This window comes from Perissodus microlepis, chromosome 4 (assembly GCF_051167445.1).
Source record: "Perissodus microlepis isolate ML-2025 ecotype Zambia chromosome 4, ASM5116744v1, whole genome shotgun sequence".
Lineage (NCBI taxonomy): Eukaryota > Metazoa > Chordata > Actinopteri > Cichliformes > Cichlidae > Perissodus > Perissodus microlepis.
Genome location: NC_140464.1, coordinates 1726526 through 1744607, shown reverse-complemented (window position 1 = coordinate 1744607; position 18082 = coordinate 1726526). Strand labels below are relative to the sequence as shown.

The 18082-nt window shown below is 47.5% G+C and overlaps 1 protein-coding gene across 3 annotated transcripts; it reads left to right on the top strand.

Annotated features, from left to right (window-relative positions):
* Positions 1-54: 54 nt before the first annotated feature.
* Positions 55-17851, top strand: nlk1 (nemo-like kinase, type 1). 3 transcript variants are annotated; one of them, XM_084924994.1, is made up of 12 exons: positions 55-1579; positions 2221-2628; positions 4168-4297; positions 4385-4440; positions 4759-4865; positions 5751-5836; positions 6605-6814; positions 7224-7325; positions 7825-7911; positions 9823-10021; positions 12550-12643; positions 13421-17851. In XM_084924994.1, exons 2-12 carry the CDS (start codon positions 2321-2323, stop codon positions 13467-13469), a joined length of 1428 nt encoding a protein of 475 aa, XP_084781120.1. In that variant the 5' UTR covers positions 55-1579; positions 2221-2320; the 3' UTR covers positions 13470-17851. The 3 variants fall into 3 exon arrangements, with proteins under 3 accessions (XP_084781120.1, XP_084781119.1, XP_084781121.1); XM_084924993.1 differs by having other exon boundaries at positions 55-1716; XM_084924995.1 differs by lacking the exon at positions 55-1579 and adding an exon at positions 1738-2053.
* The last annotated feature ends 231 nt before the right edge of the window (positions 17852-18082 follow it).

The following is an 18082-nucleotide window of genomic DNA, read 5'->3' as shown; positions in this document are numbered from 1 at the left end:
TGCTGAATGTGGATGTTTCATCTGAAGCACTGAAACAAGTTAAAGGTGTCTGTGAACCGGCTCAGAAAAGCTAACGGGCCCGTTAGCTCCGATTTAGCGGCTCGTAATGTTTCTATTCAGTCTGAGCTTCAGGCTGAGGTGAGATAGCGCTAACTTATGCTCAGGACTTTTCTTCCTTATATATGAATCCCTTTGTCTGCTGCATCCCCCGTGTTTGCCTTTAATAGAAAGTACTTTTTTCTTTTCTTTTTTTTTAATATATAGTCCTATATAGTCCTTTTAATATATAATATATATTGTTAGTCCTCCATATTAAAACAGAGTAGTTCCTGTAATACTGGGCTCTGTGTAAGGAAAGGCTTCAAAACATAAAGTCCATATAAAAAAGAATGAATCAGGGTTAAATTTATATCAAATCAATATTTAAAAAGTATAAATCAGATGATAAGTATTTTATTTTATGGGGTTTATTTTGCCTGTAAATTTCTATATTTTGTATTTGTTAATTCAGGTTAAAAGACATTTTTGCCACATTTTATAAAATACTACTTCAATTAATTTAAATATACTTTGACGTATTTGAGTTATTTATGTTAAACTGTGGCAGTTTGAGTCCTCCATATAACCCAATGATGACCGATTATCAAGAGTATTATATAATAATCCAAATACTGGCTGTGTATAAACGGTAGAGGCGGACTGAACGATCCAAATATCAATACATTGTTTCAGTGCGTAGTTAAATAATTTTTTGTCATGGAAAAATACATTAAAAATACTACTACTCCACTAAATGGGAAAAAGATCATTTTATAAAATATACATATAAATATAGAATTTGTATTGATGTCTATTTTATTTTACAGACAGCAGATGGTGACTCTGAGTTCTTTAGAGACGCACATTTACATCGTAGGACTCCAAAAAAGTTTTAAAATGAAATATTCTGAAATATCTTCTGTTGTGTTATCTAATTATTATGGAAAGTAAAAACAACAGTGATGTAGTGCTCATTAAAACGTGTTCAGAATTTGCAAACATGATGATGATTCACCTCTCCCCTACATTAGCTGGATGAAAGTATCGGCATTGTTATCGGGGATAGCGGCCGTGTGTTTACGTGGGGTCCTACCGATACCAGAATTTGCACCAATAATGGACGCCAACAATCAGCCCTGTTTATCCATTTTAAACGCCTCCAGAATCCGCTGAACCTGCCTGCTGTGTTCACACCTGTGCAGAACAGGGCTGGATGCTGATTGGCTGTTACCATGTGGCGCACCTGTGTCAGGAAGCACCTGCATTTATCCTCGTTTATTCTGGGGTTTCTTTTCCTTTAATTTGTCACCCAGTGTTTACAGCAGAGTGGGAAAAAAATCATCCACCCTCCCCCATCCGGCTTCACCTGCTCCTCCTACAGGCTAGCCGGGCTAAGCTGTCGCTGTAGTCCGGAGCCGAAGCCCTGCTGGGTCGAAGCCCCGCTCGGAACCTGCCGCTGGATGAACCTCCACCCGGAAAAGAGGAGAAACCGCCTATATGGACGCTTCTTCTCCGCCTGTGACGGCGCCGCGGCCAGCTAGTGAGCAGCCCGCAGCTAGCTGCAGCTAGCGGCTCCGCTGGCTAACCATCCCGGCTAGCTCGAGGATTTAACTCGGCTTTTCTCGCCTTCTTTAAGCCCGTTTCCGTGTCATGCTATCGGCTGCTTAACCGAGTCAGGTTTGTAGGCTCATTTTTGGACCTCGCGGGGGAAAGCTCGCTTTCTTAGTCGATCTAGGTCAGCTCGTCCGGCCGGTGATGGTTATGTGGGTCATCGGGGGGGGGGTTAACTGGTTAGCCAGAACAGCTGGTTAGCTGCGGACGCCTGGACGCGTTTTTATTTTATTGGTTTTAGAAGAAAAATAAGAGTGAATATCGATGCGTGTGCTTGAGTGTGTGCTGTGGTCTCTGTGCAGCCGAGCTGGGTGATGGAGCAGCGGGTGGATTATTTTATATTTCTGTTTTTGGACGCTGACTCGTTAGTTAGCCGGGGGATGCTAGCTGCTCCACTAACCAGGTGAGAGCAGCCTGATACAAACAAAGGTGGCTCGGCTCGGCTGTGTCGGAGGTCCGTTCCGCCGCGGGCCTGGATTTAGCCCGGATTTAACTAGCACACTTCGGCCTGTGAACGTGTTTATGTGTTTCAAGCCACAGCGCGTTGACGTGTGTCTGCCTCCTTCACAGGCTGGGCATGCTTAGCGGGGAGCTGCGGGTCCTCCGAGCCTAGCAGCAGCAGGCAGCGGCAGATAACGCGACCGTGTCCGGGTGGTGCTCCGGGAGGAGGATGGCATTTCACGGCGCAGGCCGGCAGACCGTGTGTGGAGACCTATTTCCGGGCTCTGAGCTGGGCCACAAGTATTTCTGCGTGAACTCCTCCTGCGGAGCCCCCTCCACGGGCCTCAGCGCCACACCGTGCCTCACCGGACCCACCGCCCCGGCAGGGACCCCTCGTCACCCCACAGCCCTCGGAGGAAGCACCGGCGGCGGCGCGGCGGTGCCTCAGCCCTACAGCAACCCAGCCAGCGAGGTGCCGAGCCCCGCAGAGATGGAGCCAGACCGGCCCATCGGTTATGGCGCATTTGGAGTTGTTTGGTAAGAAAACGCTGTGATCGTTATCATGCTTCACATTCCTGCTGTCAGAAAGCTCCCTCTGCTCCGACTTCCATCTTGTTTGTGCAGACTTGAAACTCAGCTCCATCTTTGTTTACATGCGCTCAAACTGTCACCACACAAGATGGCATCACCTCATCTCCATCTGGGTTCATCACCAGCCTCTGATCATTTCTGGTTTAGCTGGTTTGACTGGTTTTAGACCTTTGATGCTCTGCACAGCTGCAGCGTGAGGCCTTGCCTCCCAGCTGTAACCTGACCAAGCTGTCCTCAGGGTTGTGTGTTTTGGATAAAGCCTGAACCCGTGTGATTGGTTGTCAGTGGGCCGATAAGTCAACAGGTCGTGCAGAACGTGTTAGAAAATGGTGAAAAATATGTGTGTTTGCCGTTATGTAAGCCGGGCTGGATTCACGACCGGAACGTTGGCAGGTAAACATCATGGTTGCTTCCCAGCTGGTATAGGAGCTGGAGTTTGGAGAGTAAAACTGTTTGTCTGTGAGAACTGCACATCATTACTGTAAACCAAACCACGGCCGCCTGAGGCTCCACCTCAAACTACAACAGCATCATCTTCACTGCTGCTGGGAGGGGGGGGGGGATCTGTGACAGGCTGCTCATTCAGAAATGTGCTGTTAAATGTGAGTGAAACACTCGCGTCACTGTCCTGCAGTGATGGCGTGGTGCAGAGGCTCAGTGAAACAAGATTTATTAAAAGGTTAAAGGTCAAAGGAGCTGATGCCGCTCTTCTTTGTCTCGTCTTCCACACTCTGTTCAGTTTACTTTAATAATCACATTGAAGGTTTAAAGACCTCATACAGGGATTCATTTTAATGTAACTGACCAATCAGAGCTCCCCCTCACTGAGTTTTTTTTTTTTTTTTTTTTTTTTTAAAATGTCTGTTTTCCACGTGAAGCCGTGTGCAGACGAGCAGCTTGTTTCCCTCGTCTTTAGATTAGCGCCGTCCACCAGAGACGCTGCAGCCCAAAGAGGGGCCAGCACATTTACTGTGGAGCTTTAATTCTGCTTCCTGTGTACGTTTATGAGTCGTGTTGGTTAAACAGCCATAGTAAAAATGTTTGGCCCTGATCTTCTGGTACCGTGCGCGTGCACGTCCCTGTATGTGGTTTGGCATCAGCATATGAGGAATACACGGCTAATTTGCAGTTGCATCCATATGAACGTGGCCTCTGCTTCACAGTGAGGCTGATGTAGGTGTGTGACGTGAGCCCCACACTTAGGTAACTGCACCTGTCCTCCAGCAGCACCGCCTCGTCTCTTAGATGCAGCGTTTTCAGCCCAAACTTAAAGGATTAACCCGCCATTATTAAAACATGGCCTGAGGCCCGCTTTGTGTCGAGCACTAGAGTTGCTGCGGCTGCGCTGAACCTGTGACTCACTGTAACTTTATTCACTTTGAGCAGCAGTTAGCTGTTGTGTGTCTGCAGACCGAACGACCCTAAACTGTGTCGTCAGACTGTCTTCTAGCTGTGACAGGAAGCGTGCGCCTCGTTTCCTCACAGGTCGGTGACCGATCCTCGGGACGGCCGGAAGGTGGCTTTGAAGAAGATGCCCAACGTCTTCCAGAACCTGGTCTCCTGCAAGAGGGTCTTCAGAGAGCTGCGGATGCTGTGCTTCTTCAAACACGACAATGTAACGACCTGCGGGCGCTTTTATTTTGAAGAGGCTCTTATTTGGATGTAGACGCTGAGCTGATGCCGTTTTTCTCTCTCCGTGCAGGTTCTGTCGGCTCTGGACATTCTGCAGCCTCCGCAGATCGACTGCTTCGAGGAGATGTATCCTTCAGTCCTTCTGTCCCAGTTTCTCCTCATTAGTTCTCCCTCACGTCCTCCTTTAACTCGCTTAATTTAGCCGCCGGTGTCCGGTCTAAATCCAGCTCCTCGCAGATGTGAAGCACGAGGCTGCTGATGAATGTTTAATGTGCATCATTTCTAAAAAATGTTATATCGGCACTTTTCGCTGAGCTGCCCCGGCGCACCCCCGCCTCGGAGGCCGGTGCTGGGCGATGCGTCGTGCTCGTGTAGGCGGAGGTCGGTCCGTGTGTGAGCGTGTGCATTTTTTTTTTTTTTCCTTGACTGCTCACCGCCCCGCAGCTACGTGATAACAGAGCTGATGCAGAGCGACCTCCACAAAGTGATCGTGTCTCCTCAGCCGCTCACCACCGACCACATCAAGGTCTTCCTCTACCAGATCCTCCGAGGTGAGCCGGCTCTTTCGCGTCCCGCCGCCGCACGGGCCGAGCGACATAATTGCGTTCAGTACGAGATTTAAATACACCGCCGGCTTCAAACGCACACGTCCATCTTTCTCCTGAAGAGGCAAAGCTGCCGATCATCATCCGCCTCCGAATGTCTCGGCCTATGTTTAAACAGTCGTTCAGTCTCGCTGCCTCGCTTTCTGTTTGTTTACTTTCCTGTGGCGGTCTCATAAGCTGCAGACCTGCAGCGAGCAGCGTGTCCTACTGCAGGCTCCATCTTTCCCTTTAAATCTCAGATTAGTAATGAAATTTAAAACTTCACTGGAGGAAGTGAGTTTCCTGCTGTAGTTCTGGGAGTTAGTTGTTCTCGTCACCTCGCCGGGCGGGTCGGTGGCGTGTGATGTCTCGAGATGGAAGCGGAATAGCAGAAACTGAGGAGAGTGAAAGAAGTCGTCACAGTGATGCTGGTGGTTTAGACCAGCGGTCCCCGGGCCATGGACCGGTCCCCGGGCCATGGACCGGTCCGCGAGAGTTGAGGCTCGGGTGTTAAATTTATGGTTTTATCGTTTTTATCGTTCACTCGGTTTCTCCGGGTCTTTCCTGTGTGTTATGAATAAATCTTCTTCTTCTGGTGCCGGTTTGATTTTGTTGTATTTATCTGCGACACCTTAAAGGCCGGCCTGTGAAAATGTTGTTGGGCATAAACCGGACCGCGGGGACCGCTGATTTAAACGTTGTCGTCGCTCACCAGGAGGACGACTTTAACTCTTTCCCCCATAAAGGTGACGACCTCGGCGCATATCGATACAGACGTTTATAAGCGGTGCAGAATCGAGGTTCAGCAGGCAAAGGCTTAAAACTCTGACCTCCTCTCTGTTTCCTGTCCAGGTTTGAAGTACCTGCACTCCGCTGGGATCCTGCACAGAGACATCAAACCCGGAAACCTGCTGGTCAACAGCAACTGCCTGCTCAAGGTAACGCCGCACTCACCTGTATCGGAGGCCGCGAAGCCTGGTTACCGGGGGTTATGAAGGCGGTTCGCTGGTTACCAAGTACATTGCCATGGTAACTTGTGCTGCTCTGCGTTACGGTCGAGATGCAAAATCGACACCTGCAAAACCACCGCGGTCAGTGCTGGCGGCTAAAACGTTGGAACGGTTTTCTGATGATCCAGGGGGTGGAGCCTATCACAGCTGTTTAAGCGGGGGGTGGGGGGGTCACAGATCCCCAGTCTGTGGCAGGCGTGGTGCAGAGAGACGCACGGCTGCCGTTCATAAAATCACCAGTTAAAGCTGAAACTGGAGAGACTGCAGTGGAAAAGGGGCGGGGTTTAGCGACTGAACGAGGGCGTCCGTTTGAGCTTTTTAAGGGCAAAAATGAGGCGCGCTTTATTTAAAACACGATCGTTGTGGCAATAATTAACGCATAGAACAGATACTTTTCCGACCTGTACCAGGTGATGTTTGTTAGGCGCAATGAGACGTCACAGCTCAGAGACGGCGATGCTCTCACAGCGGCGTTTGTAGCTCTACACCAAGCACACGCAGGAGGAGTCTGAGGAAACGACTCGTTGGGAAATTACTCAGATTTTAGTGGCGTTGAAACGTCTTTGCTGCGTTTGGGCCTGACGCCATGCTGTGGGAGGGACAAAAGTCGCCGCCTTTCCAAAACACGAGGAAACCAATCAGCTGCTTGCTCGAGTGACTCACATAGAGCGGTTGATGTTTTTCCGTTTTGCTCAGATTTGTGACTTCGGCCTGGCGCGCGTGGAGGAGCCCGACCCGTCACGTCACATGACACAGGAGGTGGTGACTCAGTACTACAGGGCGCCGGAGGTGCTGATGGGCTGCCGGCACTACAGCTCGGCCATCGACGTGTGGTCGGTGGGCTGCATCTTCGCCGAGCTGCTGGGGCGACGCATCCTCTTCCAGGCTCAGAGTCCCATTCAGCAGGTGAGACGCCGGGCGCCACGGCAACCGGCAACACATTCATTTAAAAACCAAAAAACCTGCAGAGCTGCTGATAACAGGTTCAATCAGAGAGTGCAGTCAGGTGACAGGGTTAGCTCCTCCTCCTGTTAGTTCAGAGGTGTGGCTAAGATGATGTTCAGGTATGTATGCGTAACTTTGACCTTTGAACTTTTGATGTACATCCACCTCTCAGCTTTAATTTCAGTTTATATGAACATGTTAAAATGTTTCACCTGTGGACTCGGCTCAGGTAGAATCCGTGTTTGAGTCGTGCCGCGGAAAGTCGGATTAAAGATGGCGGCACGGCTGTTCCAGCTCTGAGGATCCTTCCACAAATCCAAACCTTTGTTTGGTCTTCTGTGATGTGAAGCGGTCTGTCTCTGTGTCGCAGCTGGACCTGATCACCGACCTGCTGGGAACGCCGCCTCTGTCGGCCCTGGCAGCGGCCTGCGAGGGCGCCCGGGCCCACATCCTGAGGGGGCCGCACAAACCGGTACGTGACTGCGTGGTGTGCTCGTGAGCTGAGCAGCAGCACGCCACTCTCTGCTCTGGAAGAAGGCCGCGTTGCTTTCTTTTATTACCCACGTGTGTTCACAGCAGCCGCCCACTCGGTCACCCCGCAGCTCCCGCTAACGCGTGGTGGTTGTGTAACGCTTTACAGACACGGTACACATCCAAAATGTCTGCCAGGTAATGAGGTGGGTTTACTGGGAAATGTGGGACAGAGTGAGGTTAAAACCAGTGAACAGCTAAAAATGATGGAAGATCAGACCTGAAGTTCTGCTACGTTGCAGCTGCACAGACTCACATTCGCACAAACAATCACAATTCATGTTTTTGAAAAGTCTGAAACTTTTGTACCACAGACGATCACAAACACTTTAACCAGGAAGTCTTAAAGTTTTAAAAACATCTGCTGCATTCATTCTTTGTGTTGATCGTCTCAGCGTCTCCGGTGCTGACTTGTTGTTCGTGCTGTTTCTGGTCCTCAGCCGTCGCTGTCGGTGCTCTACATGCTGTCTGACGGAGCGACCCACGAGGCCGTGCACCTCCTCTGCCGGATGCTGGTCTTTGATCCGGTGAGTTGATGCTGAGCTGATGTCCGGCTCCTCCGGCGCTCTGTCGTCTTCTGACCTTCAGCTCGTTCTGTTTAATGTTTGCCGTTGTGACCCAAACGTGGACACCTCGGTCTGAATTAACGCTGCAGCTGTTTCACTCTAACGAACAGCTTTAAGTCGCATCGCCTGTAACGGGGAGGTCTGCTCGGTTTTCGTTCCCGCTCGGTGCCCTCGCCGCTTCTTTCAGGGTGTAAGTTTGGTGAGCGGCACACGCCATTGGCTACGAGTCTCTAGATGTTAGAAGGAGGAAGAGGAGCCGGCGACCCTGGCAGGAAGCTCGGAAGAGAGCGAGCATGATGGCAGTAAATCTCTGGGTTTTTAGTCGTTGGCGAGTGATTTGGGGAGCGGGTCTTGTGGACTTGTAAGTAACACCAGCTGATTGATGGGTCTTCAGGGTTTTTCCTCGTCACAGTTTGGCCTTCAGGAGAGCCACGTACTGTTCCTGTTACCAGATATCATATTTACTGCTGAGGAAATTAAACCGATTTTTTTTTTTTTTGTTTGTTTTTTTTAAAGAAGAAGAAGAACAGCTGTTTTCTGGATGCAGGAAAAACCCTGGACAGCTATCACTGCAGCTGTAACAGCTGAGGCGACTCACAGTGACGTCAGCACAGAAAACTGTTTGAACTGTCGTTAAATTAGGAAAAGAAGGTTTCTGTCCCACTGATAAGTATCCATTGTGATGTAACTCACTACTGCAGCCAGAAGGTGGAACTCTGGGCGGTGCAGCCCAGATGTTTCCACAGCTGTGCTTTTGTCACAGCTGTTGTCTCTCTCAACACCGTGGATTTAAAAACCAAACAGATGCTTGAAGTGCAGATTTTCATCTTTCATTCGAGGAACTGGACTGATTTTTGTTTTGTTAGCGTTTCGTCTCAGAGTGGATTTAATGCAGCTCCTCTGACATTTTAAATCTTCTGCTCACACCGAGACCTTAACTCTGTGCCCAGGTTGCGCCTTGTATCTGTGGATATTTGTGCTGTATGAAAAGCAGCACGTGCACGGCCTTTCCATGAAAGTGGTGACATGATCGAGCACAACTGTTGATCCATTGCCAAACTCTCAGGCCAAACTCAGGTGTCACTCGTTAGCTGAGCGCTGGTTTTAGTCCAGCAGGACAGATGTTCACGTGACACACCCGGCTGAATGTGTGTGACTGGTAGTTTCCTTGAGGGTGTTGCACAGGGCTCAGTACTTGGTCCTGTCATGCTGTACTCCTCTACACTCATCAGCGCCCTCTGTTGACAAAGCATCAAATTAAAATTGTTTGTTTTTGACAATTCAAACTCTGCTGATTAAACTCTTCAATAAACTGTGAAACTAAATGCACTCACATGCTTTTAACACCCAGCAGACTTCTTCCTAACTAATGTGTATATGGGTGTGTTACATGGACCAGTAAGGGGTCAATGTTGTTATTGTAGTTATGCAGTTATATTTTTTTAAATGTGTTGCTGTCCTTAAATCAGTGGCTCAAACCATCCTAAAAATTAAACGGCACTTCAAGAAACTTTAAACATCACAAATGAGAGAATACTCAAACCTGAGACGAGGCGCCGGAGCCCCGATGAGGCAGAGAGAAGAGGAAGACGAGCAGGAAGCGGCGACACAGCGCTGTCGCATTCAGACTTCGCCCTGAAACTAAATACTAAAAGCATGGGAGCCCCATGTGCCGCCCTCTCTGGCTTTATATGCATGCAGGTGAGCCTCTGCAGCCAATCAGCACTCAGAGTGAACCTGTGAAGGACCAATCAGAGAAAAGTTTCAGCTCAGTGAGGTTTGCTGCTGCTTGGTCATGTGACTGCAGGTGAAGGTCTCACCTGAATCCGTCAGCTGGAGAATTATTCACTGTTCCTCTGCTCTTCTCTTCAGGCGAAGAGGATTTCGGGCAGCGACGCCCTCTCCCACCCTTACCTGGACGAAGGGCGTCTGCGTTACCACACCTGCATGTGTCAGTGCTGCTACTCCGTCCCCAGCGGGCGAGTTTACACCCGGGACTTTGAGCCGGTCGCTGAGCGTCCGTTCAGCCACAGCTACGAGAACAGCCTGCTGTCAGTGTGGCAGGGAAAAGGTACGCCGGCGGCACCGTGATGCTTTCCTTTGGCGGCAGTCTGAGCATGAACACGACTCGCTCTGGGTCACGTATAGAGCAGGGCGATATGGCCAAAAATATTTATCACGATATATATTTGAAACTTTGCGATAACGATGATATAATGATATAATTGATGCGAGACAAAATACAACTCCACAACTTTACTAGCACAAAAAAAAAATCCATTTATTTTACTTAAACAAGCAGCTGTTTTTTATGTGCATTAAAGTTATATAAACATTTAACAGTGCAAATGCAAATTCCTTGCTGCAAGTTTAACCAAAAGGCATTTCCAGTAGAAATGGGCTGACACATCCTGAGTTAACCATGTATAATATCCACTGAAGTTAAAAAGAGGTGCTTTGCAACATTAAACTGCAGTGTGCCAAATAAAAAAGTCAAATACGTATTTTTTGGACCACAAGGTGCACGAGATTATAAGACACATTAAGGAAAACAAAGCAGTCAGATAAATCAAACTTTATTCAACTCATTCTTTCCTCCACTTCTGTACCATTGATTCATTAATGCTGTATTCTATCACAGCTGCTCTGTTCCCATGTTGTTGCAGTATATTAATGACTAACCTCGTATTGTGGATGGATTATCTCAGTTGTTCTCCTGACTGAAGTTTGGTCCGTTTACATTTGTCTCTAACCATCAGGAACCTTCACGTTAACTTTTATCCAGTGGAAAAAAGTTAGCGTTCATCCTCCAGCTTCACGGTTTATGTTATGCTAACATAGCTGTGTAGCTAGCGATCATGTAGCACATCATTATATACCAGCTAGCCCAACTTCAGTAACCCTACAAACGTCACTGCTGTTTAGTTTCCTGTCTTCTTTATGTTGGAAGTGACAGCAGAGCTGTACGTTTGAATGCTTCAGAAATCTCTGTCAGAACATGCTATATCATGTTTAGGTAACTAGCGAAACTAGCGAGCTAACTTCCGCTAGCTTCCTGCTAACTTCTAACTCCGTTAAGATAGATAAGTATTTATTGTCATTGTCAGAGAACAATGAAATTGCGTTTGGAGCTTCCGTACAACCCATAAATACAATAATAAATACCCCTTAAAACCCAAGTGTAAATATTTAACCCAGTGTGACTCCAGTGCAATAAGACAATCCTTAGCAACAACATGAGAACATGACAAGTAATGTTCATAAGAAATTCAGACAAAGACCTGAGAAACATGACAAAGTACAACAATGCAACCCATTCAATATTATTATTGTACTGTGAGATATGATGTCAGATATGATAGTTATCTATTTAAGAAAGAGGGGGGGGGGGGGGGACAGGAGGGGGAAAGAGAATAAAGATATGATGCACCAATGCAGACCAGTTCAGTGCTATTAAAGAGTTGGATATGGTTATTGTCTGTGAGAGGGGGGCAGAGAGTTCAGAAGCCTCACAGCCTGTGGATACAGGCTGTTGGCCAATCTGGATGTTCTGGCCTGTATAGACCTGTACCTTCTCCCTGAGGGCAGCAGGTGGAAAAGTTAAGTGTAATAAATTCTGTTTTCATGGATGCCTGGATGTTAAACTTCATTGTTACACCTGGTAAAGCAGCAACACTGATCATTTTATTAAAGATGAAAGAATTTAGACAGTTTTTAACTCTCAGTGATGCTGCAGTGTTCGTTTGACTTTGGGACCTGAACCGGACGGACTTTAGGACCCAGATTACTCCCAGAGTTACGAGCACCGTAGTCCAGCAAATACGGCAATAACGACGCCCGCTTGCATGTTCTACAAAAAAAAGTGCTTTGTTGTGTATCTGACGGATGAAAGCTAAACCAGTTCCACATCACTGAAGTTGCAGCATTTTTACAAACCAGTTCTGGTTCATCTGTTTCACTCAACGATCCGCTTTCTCCCTCCTCATTCTCCGTCGCCGCCATGTGCGTATGAAAACAAAGGCACTGCGCATGCGCGTTTTACCCATATTCTATCGCGATATTTTATTTTCTTATCATTGCCTAACACTGTAGCGGTATTACCGTGAACGGTATAATATGGCCGAGCCGTAGCCACGTAATGTTTGTTACAGGTTTTTACTTTAATTTTCCCAGCAGCAGGTGATTGATGTCGCACAGTCAAACAAGTCTTTGACAAACATCCTCTTTACCTTTCATAATAAAAGCCCTACAAACAAACAGTAACTCTGAGAGAGAGCAGTAGCCTTCACTGTGAAAGTGGAGTGTGGAGGTCTAAACCTGGTGAAATCATCGAGATGATTTGAAACTCTTGAAATTATTTGTTTTTCTATAATACCGTATTTAATTTAGATATTTTATTATTCTTTGGTGTGTGTGGTATACTGTGGGTTTTTTTTTTTTTTAGTTTTTATACACACACACACACACACACACACACACAAAAATAAAAACAATTTATGCAGTTTGTCCTCCATAACTGGAACTGTAGCATGAAAACGAAGAGCAGCTGTAAGCTTCCTTTGTGATGTTGGCGGCTGATGATCCCGTTTCTGTCCTCAGAGTTGATCCATCGCTTCATCACGGAGCACCAGCAGGGCAAACGGGTGCCGCTGTGCATCAATCCTCAGAGTGCTGCCTTCAAGACCTTCATCAGGTGAGGAGGATGAGGAGGGCAGGACTTCAGGGTGGGTTGAGGAAAACAAGGCAACGTTAAAATCACTGCCTTTGTGCTGAAACTGATAACATAGACTCAGTGCAAAACTACAAGATGAGCCTGATCCGGCTCTGTTTGTGGTCTCTTCCTGTTTAGGAGTTCTTTATTCCTACTGTCACAGAGTGCAGCTCATACAGGCGTTTTCTTCATTCAACTTTTAAGTCTTAAACACTTTTTCAGTTCTAGGGTCAAATGGTGGAGAGTCCCAGATCCCATTGTCCCTCTTGGGGGGGGGGGCACTCCCACAGGGCTTTAACCTGCCACCCTCCACCATTTGACCCTAGAACTGAAGAAGCTTCTCGGATGAAGGTGAAACGTCTTCAAGCAACTTAAAGAAGTCCAGACGCTTTTCTTTCCAAGCTCCTTAGACTTCTTCCTTAATCCCTGTTTATACACCTCTGCATTTATGAATCTCTCCTCCACACCACATCTGAGCCTGATTCTACTGGAGCTTTCTTCCTGTTAAAAGGGAGTTTTTTTTGTTCCCACTGTTGCCAAGTGTTTGCTCGTAGGGGGCCGTCTGATTGTTGGGGTTGCAATATAAACCGCCTTGAGGAGGCTGCTGTTGTGGTTTGGTGCTGTATACATTAAATTGAATAAGGTCACCTCAGTATTGTCTCTAACAGAAAAATGAGCGTCTGTCTCTTTAAGGAGGACTGTGATGTCGCCCCGGCCTGGTGAACACTCACGTCTCTGCCTCCGTCTTTGTTTCCACAGGTCCACTGCGTGGCACTCCTCTAAGGTGTCCAGGAAGGAGGAGAGATGAACGGCGCTCCTCTGCATCTCGAGGAGCGACGGCAGTTTGAGAGGGGATTTCATTGGCTGTGGCATCTGAAAGCATTGAAGAGTTTGGGTCATCTTTTCTTCTTCTTCCTTTTTTTTTTTTTTTTTTTTTTTTTTCCCCCCCTTCACCTGGAGGAGAACGTCACACCCGCCCACATCAGGACCTTGTGAAAAACCTCAAATATTTCCTCCCCCGTGATTTGACCCAAACTTCTGACGCTCGGCGTTTTTCGGTGCTGAACTTAAAAAAAACAAACAAACAAAAAAAAACAAATTAAGAAAAAAAAAAAAAAGGAAAAAAAAGCTGCTGACGTGAGACACAGGAAGTGAACTGGATTTGGATTTTCATGTGTTCGTAGAGACTTTAAAGATTTTAACTGTTTGGTAGATTCGATGCTTAGTTGATGTTTGAAGTCATTCCAGCCCTGTGCAATACGGATTCATTCGAAAAGGCGATAAACACGGTGGGGGGCGGGGCTGCCTACGATGTAATGGGTTGGTCGGTATGACGTCATCGCCCGCCAAACATCGCCAAGGTCTTTGTTTCCTTTCTTTATAAATACCACATCACTCACTGTGTTTTCACCTCGTGGCGTCTTCATGGCGTCCGCGTGGTGATGATAATGCAATTTCACAGATGTAGCAGGTTTTAACCAACAGGTGTTTCTGCACACACGGTTACCTTTGCCCCCCCACCCCTCCCCAGCGAGCTGTTTGGTTCGTGTGTTTGACCACCCTTCACCCTCGTCCAGCAGGAGTTTAATCAGGAATTCATCGTCCTCAGATTCATTTCTCCAGGCTGTGTGGTGGCAGACTCTTATTTTGAAAAGGACGACAGGAAATTGTGACTGCTTTTAGTCATCTGATGCGGTGTTCTGATCAGAAAGAGATATCTGCAGATATTTGGCAGCTTCTCCTCTAATGCGGACTTTTCCCTCCCGTCTCAGCGTGTGTTCTGACACTTCCCCGCTCGCCTCCTCCGCCCTCGCTAACAGGAAGAGGAAGTGACGGCGGTGACGTTTTCTTTTAATTTATTGAGTGTTTGACAGGGGTGTGTCTCCACTGTGGCAGGTTACCTCAATCCCTGGAAAAATAAAAGCCTCTATAAAAAGAATAAACTGGAGGGGAAATGAAACCACTTTTCCCATCATTCCTCCAGATTCAGTGACTTTTACCTCGTGCTCGCTCTGAGTCGGTGTGGACGGGACGCTGTGGGTGAAATGCTGCTGGTTTTTTGGTTTTTTTTTGTTTGTTTTTCCCCTGTGTCAGGCGGAGGCTCAGGTGTCCTTGTAGATGAACTGTGTGAAACCACAAAAGGAGGCGGCGGTGTTACCCCGGTGTGCTAACGGGACGGCAGCGGTGCGTTTCCTCCACCACCCAGGAGCCTAAAGGTCCCAAGAACCCAGGAACCGTCCTTCAGCCCTGTAATCGGGTTCCCACGTCTAAATCTGAGAAACTCAGTTCCTGTACTAAACTCTGGAAGCTCAGATTTGTTTTTCCTGAGTGTGATCTGAAGCGTTTGTCAGGATGAAAATGAGTCTTTCCAGCTTCCCTCTTTAGTTTTTTCTTTCTAACACTTGTTTTCAGCCGCAGGAAGTGCTGCGCTAAATGGCACTTGTGCATGGTGTAAAACGGGCTGCAGAAGTGCCTTAAACCTGCATTCTTCCTAATGGCCAGCAGGGGGCGACTCCTAGCTGCAGGAAGGGTTAGTTGTAGAGAAGCGCGTCGCTCTGCGAACATTTTCCTGTTTATGGTCTCAGCTTCTCGTCTGAATAAAACATGAAGGAGATCCGTAGTTTATGGTCGTCACGGTGATCTGTGGCTCGGCGGGATGTGCTGTTTTCAGTCAGATCGTCCCCGCCTAAAAGCACGAGTGAAAAACGGGACTTCACTAACCAAACGGCGTCTGCAGCAGCAACATCCATCTTTTAAATGCAGTCTGTGTGCTCGTCGTCTCCTTGTGGCCAAAATAAGAATTACAAAAACATCAGATGGAGGATTTGGAGCTGGGATCTTCAGGAAGTGGCTGAAGGGAGTTTCTGGGCTTTGTTTGGACTCCTGTGGAGGAAACGCAGATAAATGACCCGAGTTCCTCAAAAGGCTCTTGGTCCTGCGGTGGGAACAAGGCCGAAAATATTCACGAGGATTTTCAGAGTAAAAGCTCCCAATTTATCTTGCACCGCTCCATCCTGATGTGTCGGCCGCAGACAGGAAGCGGAGTCGTATGTTTGTAGCTTCAAAACCATTAAAAACGTTGAAGCGTCGACGATCAGCGGTGCCTGATGCTCACGGCTCTCCTGAAGTGTGATTGGTCGCGAGCCTGCAGGCCTTCAGTCTGTGAGGGGCCCGCTGGTGGTTTTGGTAACGCGCTCGGTAAAAAAATAAACTGAAGGTTTCACCTTGAAAATAAGCAGACGCCGCTTTAGCCGCTGTTTCACACGCGAGAGGCGCCTGTTTAACACTGAAGCATACGGCTCAGATTTTACTGTGTGTGTGAAATCAGCAGATTAATAATCCTGATGTTCTCAGTAGTTTAATAATTTCAGTTTCTCATTTTGTTGTAAAGAAAAAGGAAAAATCCCATCAGGAAGCAGCAGGTTGACGTCTGAGGAGATCACACCTGTGGCTGAGCAGACGTGTAATCCATCAGCCTGGTTCTGATTGGAGATTGGCAGCCCCTCCCCCACCTATTTAGTGCCGTGTGACTGCAAAGAAGCTTTTTAGGATCTCAGGATCTCTGAGGGTCGACGAAGCAGCCGAAGTTTGTTTGTTTTTGGTCCTTTCACGAACTTTGCGATGTGAAGACTCGGCGGGAACCCACAGCTCGCGGCGCCTCGCTTCCTGGGTTCGGTGGGATCGGCGCCGGGCGTCCTCGCCGCTCCTGCGCCCTCCTGGTTTCTTTAAACTTTCTTGGAACCCCTGAAACCTCAGCTTGCGTCGCCGTGGAAACGCGGAGGGCGACTTGTATATCTGCATGTGTATATTTATTACCCCGCGGAGAGCGTTTGGGTCTGAATGCTGTGCAATGGTTGAGTTTGTCGAAGATGACGAAACCTTTTGTGGTCGTTTTATTTAATTCATCTTTAGGAAGTGATTTTATTAGCAGGCTTTTATTTTGTTTTCGTTTGTTGTGATCGAATTAGATTTTTGGGGGTTTTTCTTTTTTTTTTTTTTTTTTTTTTTATGCGAGTCCGGAGACGAGAACGTTTACGTAACTGTTCCCAACAAAAAACCACACACAACCCACCTGCACGTGTGCAGCTCTGTCTGACTTCAGTCACATGACCGAAACGCTGCTGCTGGTTGGTTTGTCCTGCAGAGGAATTCTGTGTGAAGACCTTTGACCTTAACCTCAAAGGCGTTTCCTTCCACCTCACGCCCAACTTCTTTTCCTCAGCACAGGCTCGGCTGTGTGAGGACATTATTCATCATGAAGCTTCTTTTTTGGCCTCCTTATAAATTACGAGCACGAACAGATTAGTGGCACCGAAGCGTCGTCAGGAGGCCGTGTGATTGGTTCGTTTCTTTGTTTTGTTAGCGTTGAGCGCCGCAGACGTCTGCAGGTTATTACAGTAAACTCAATAACAACTGTGCAAAACGGCCGTTTAGGAAACTTAAAGTAAACTCAAGGAAACAATTTTGTGTTCTTAAAAAAACGAAGTTTATTTTTGGCGGTGTGATCGTGAGGCTCGTCAGGAAAACCCGTCACTCGTCCAGAGACTCAGACACTTTTGTTTGTATTGACCAATCAGGTCCGAGCAGCCTCGGGCTGCTTGCAGGTAAACAAAGCGGCCATCATGTGATGTAAATATCATACAGCACGTTTCCTGCTGCAGATTGGGTCACAAATCATATTTCTGTGAGTTTCTGTTAAAGGTCGATGATGGTCTTCTCCTTCATGAATGGGTCGTTTCTCCAGCCTGCAGATGTTCAGCAGATGTTCGCAGCGACTAAAAGTGCAACTCTGACTTCAGAGAGACGCGTGGTCACTCGGGCGTTTTCCCTCCGGACTCGTCTCTTTCCTCGTTTCTGTCGTCGTGGTCGTAGAGGTCCTTCCAGCTTAGGCGACCCGTGTTTGGTCTTTCCCTCCCTGCACTGTTCTCAGATCAGCCGTCGGTGAAGCGGAGCGAGGCGGCTGCTCTGCTGTAGAGATTAGACTCGTTTTTCTTCTATGAAAAGAAACTTGATGTGTTGATTATTCTAAATATGATGTTTTAAAAAGATGTTTTTGTCTTTGTTTTAGCAAAGTTTTTTTTTTTTTTTGACTTGTGTTCCCAACAAATACTTGAATTTCTTAAAAAAATGTTTAGAGTTAAAGTAGTGAATGACAGATACATAAATAAATGGACACTGGATAAAACTCTGGCTCGTGTTTCCTCTGCAGCTCATTAACGGGACATTTCAGCTGCGCTGCATCCCACCGCATGATCTCATGTCATCGTTCCAGTTTTTGAAACGTCGGCTTTCCTCCTCCAAAAAATTAAAGAAACGCTTTACAGCAGGGGTGGGGAACTCCAGGCCTGCAGGTTTTCGATGTCACCCTGGGTCAACACACATGAATCACACGATTAGTTCATTGCCAGGCCTCTGGAGAAC

Excerpts from the sequence above, each read along its gene's own strand:
- nlk1 (XM_084924994.1), top strand. The coding sequence starts at position 2,321 with ATGGCATTTCACGGCGCAGGCCGGCAGACCGTGTGTGGAGACCTATTT. Across the intron at positions 2,629-4,167 it reads GGCGCATTTGGAGTTGTTTG|GTCGGTGACCGATCCTCGGG; the intron begins GTAAGAAAACGC and ends GTTTCCTCACAG. Across the intron at positions 12,644-13,420 it reads GCCTTCAAGACCTTCATCAG|GTCCACTGCGTGGCACTCCT; the intron begins GTGAGGAGGATG and ends TTGTTTCCACAG.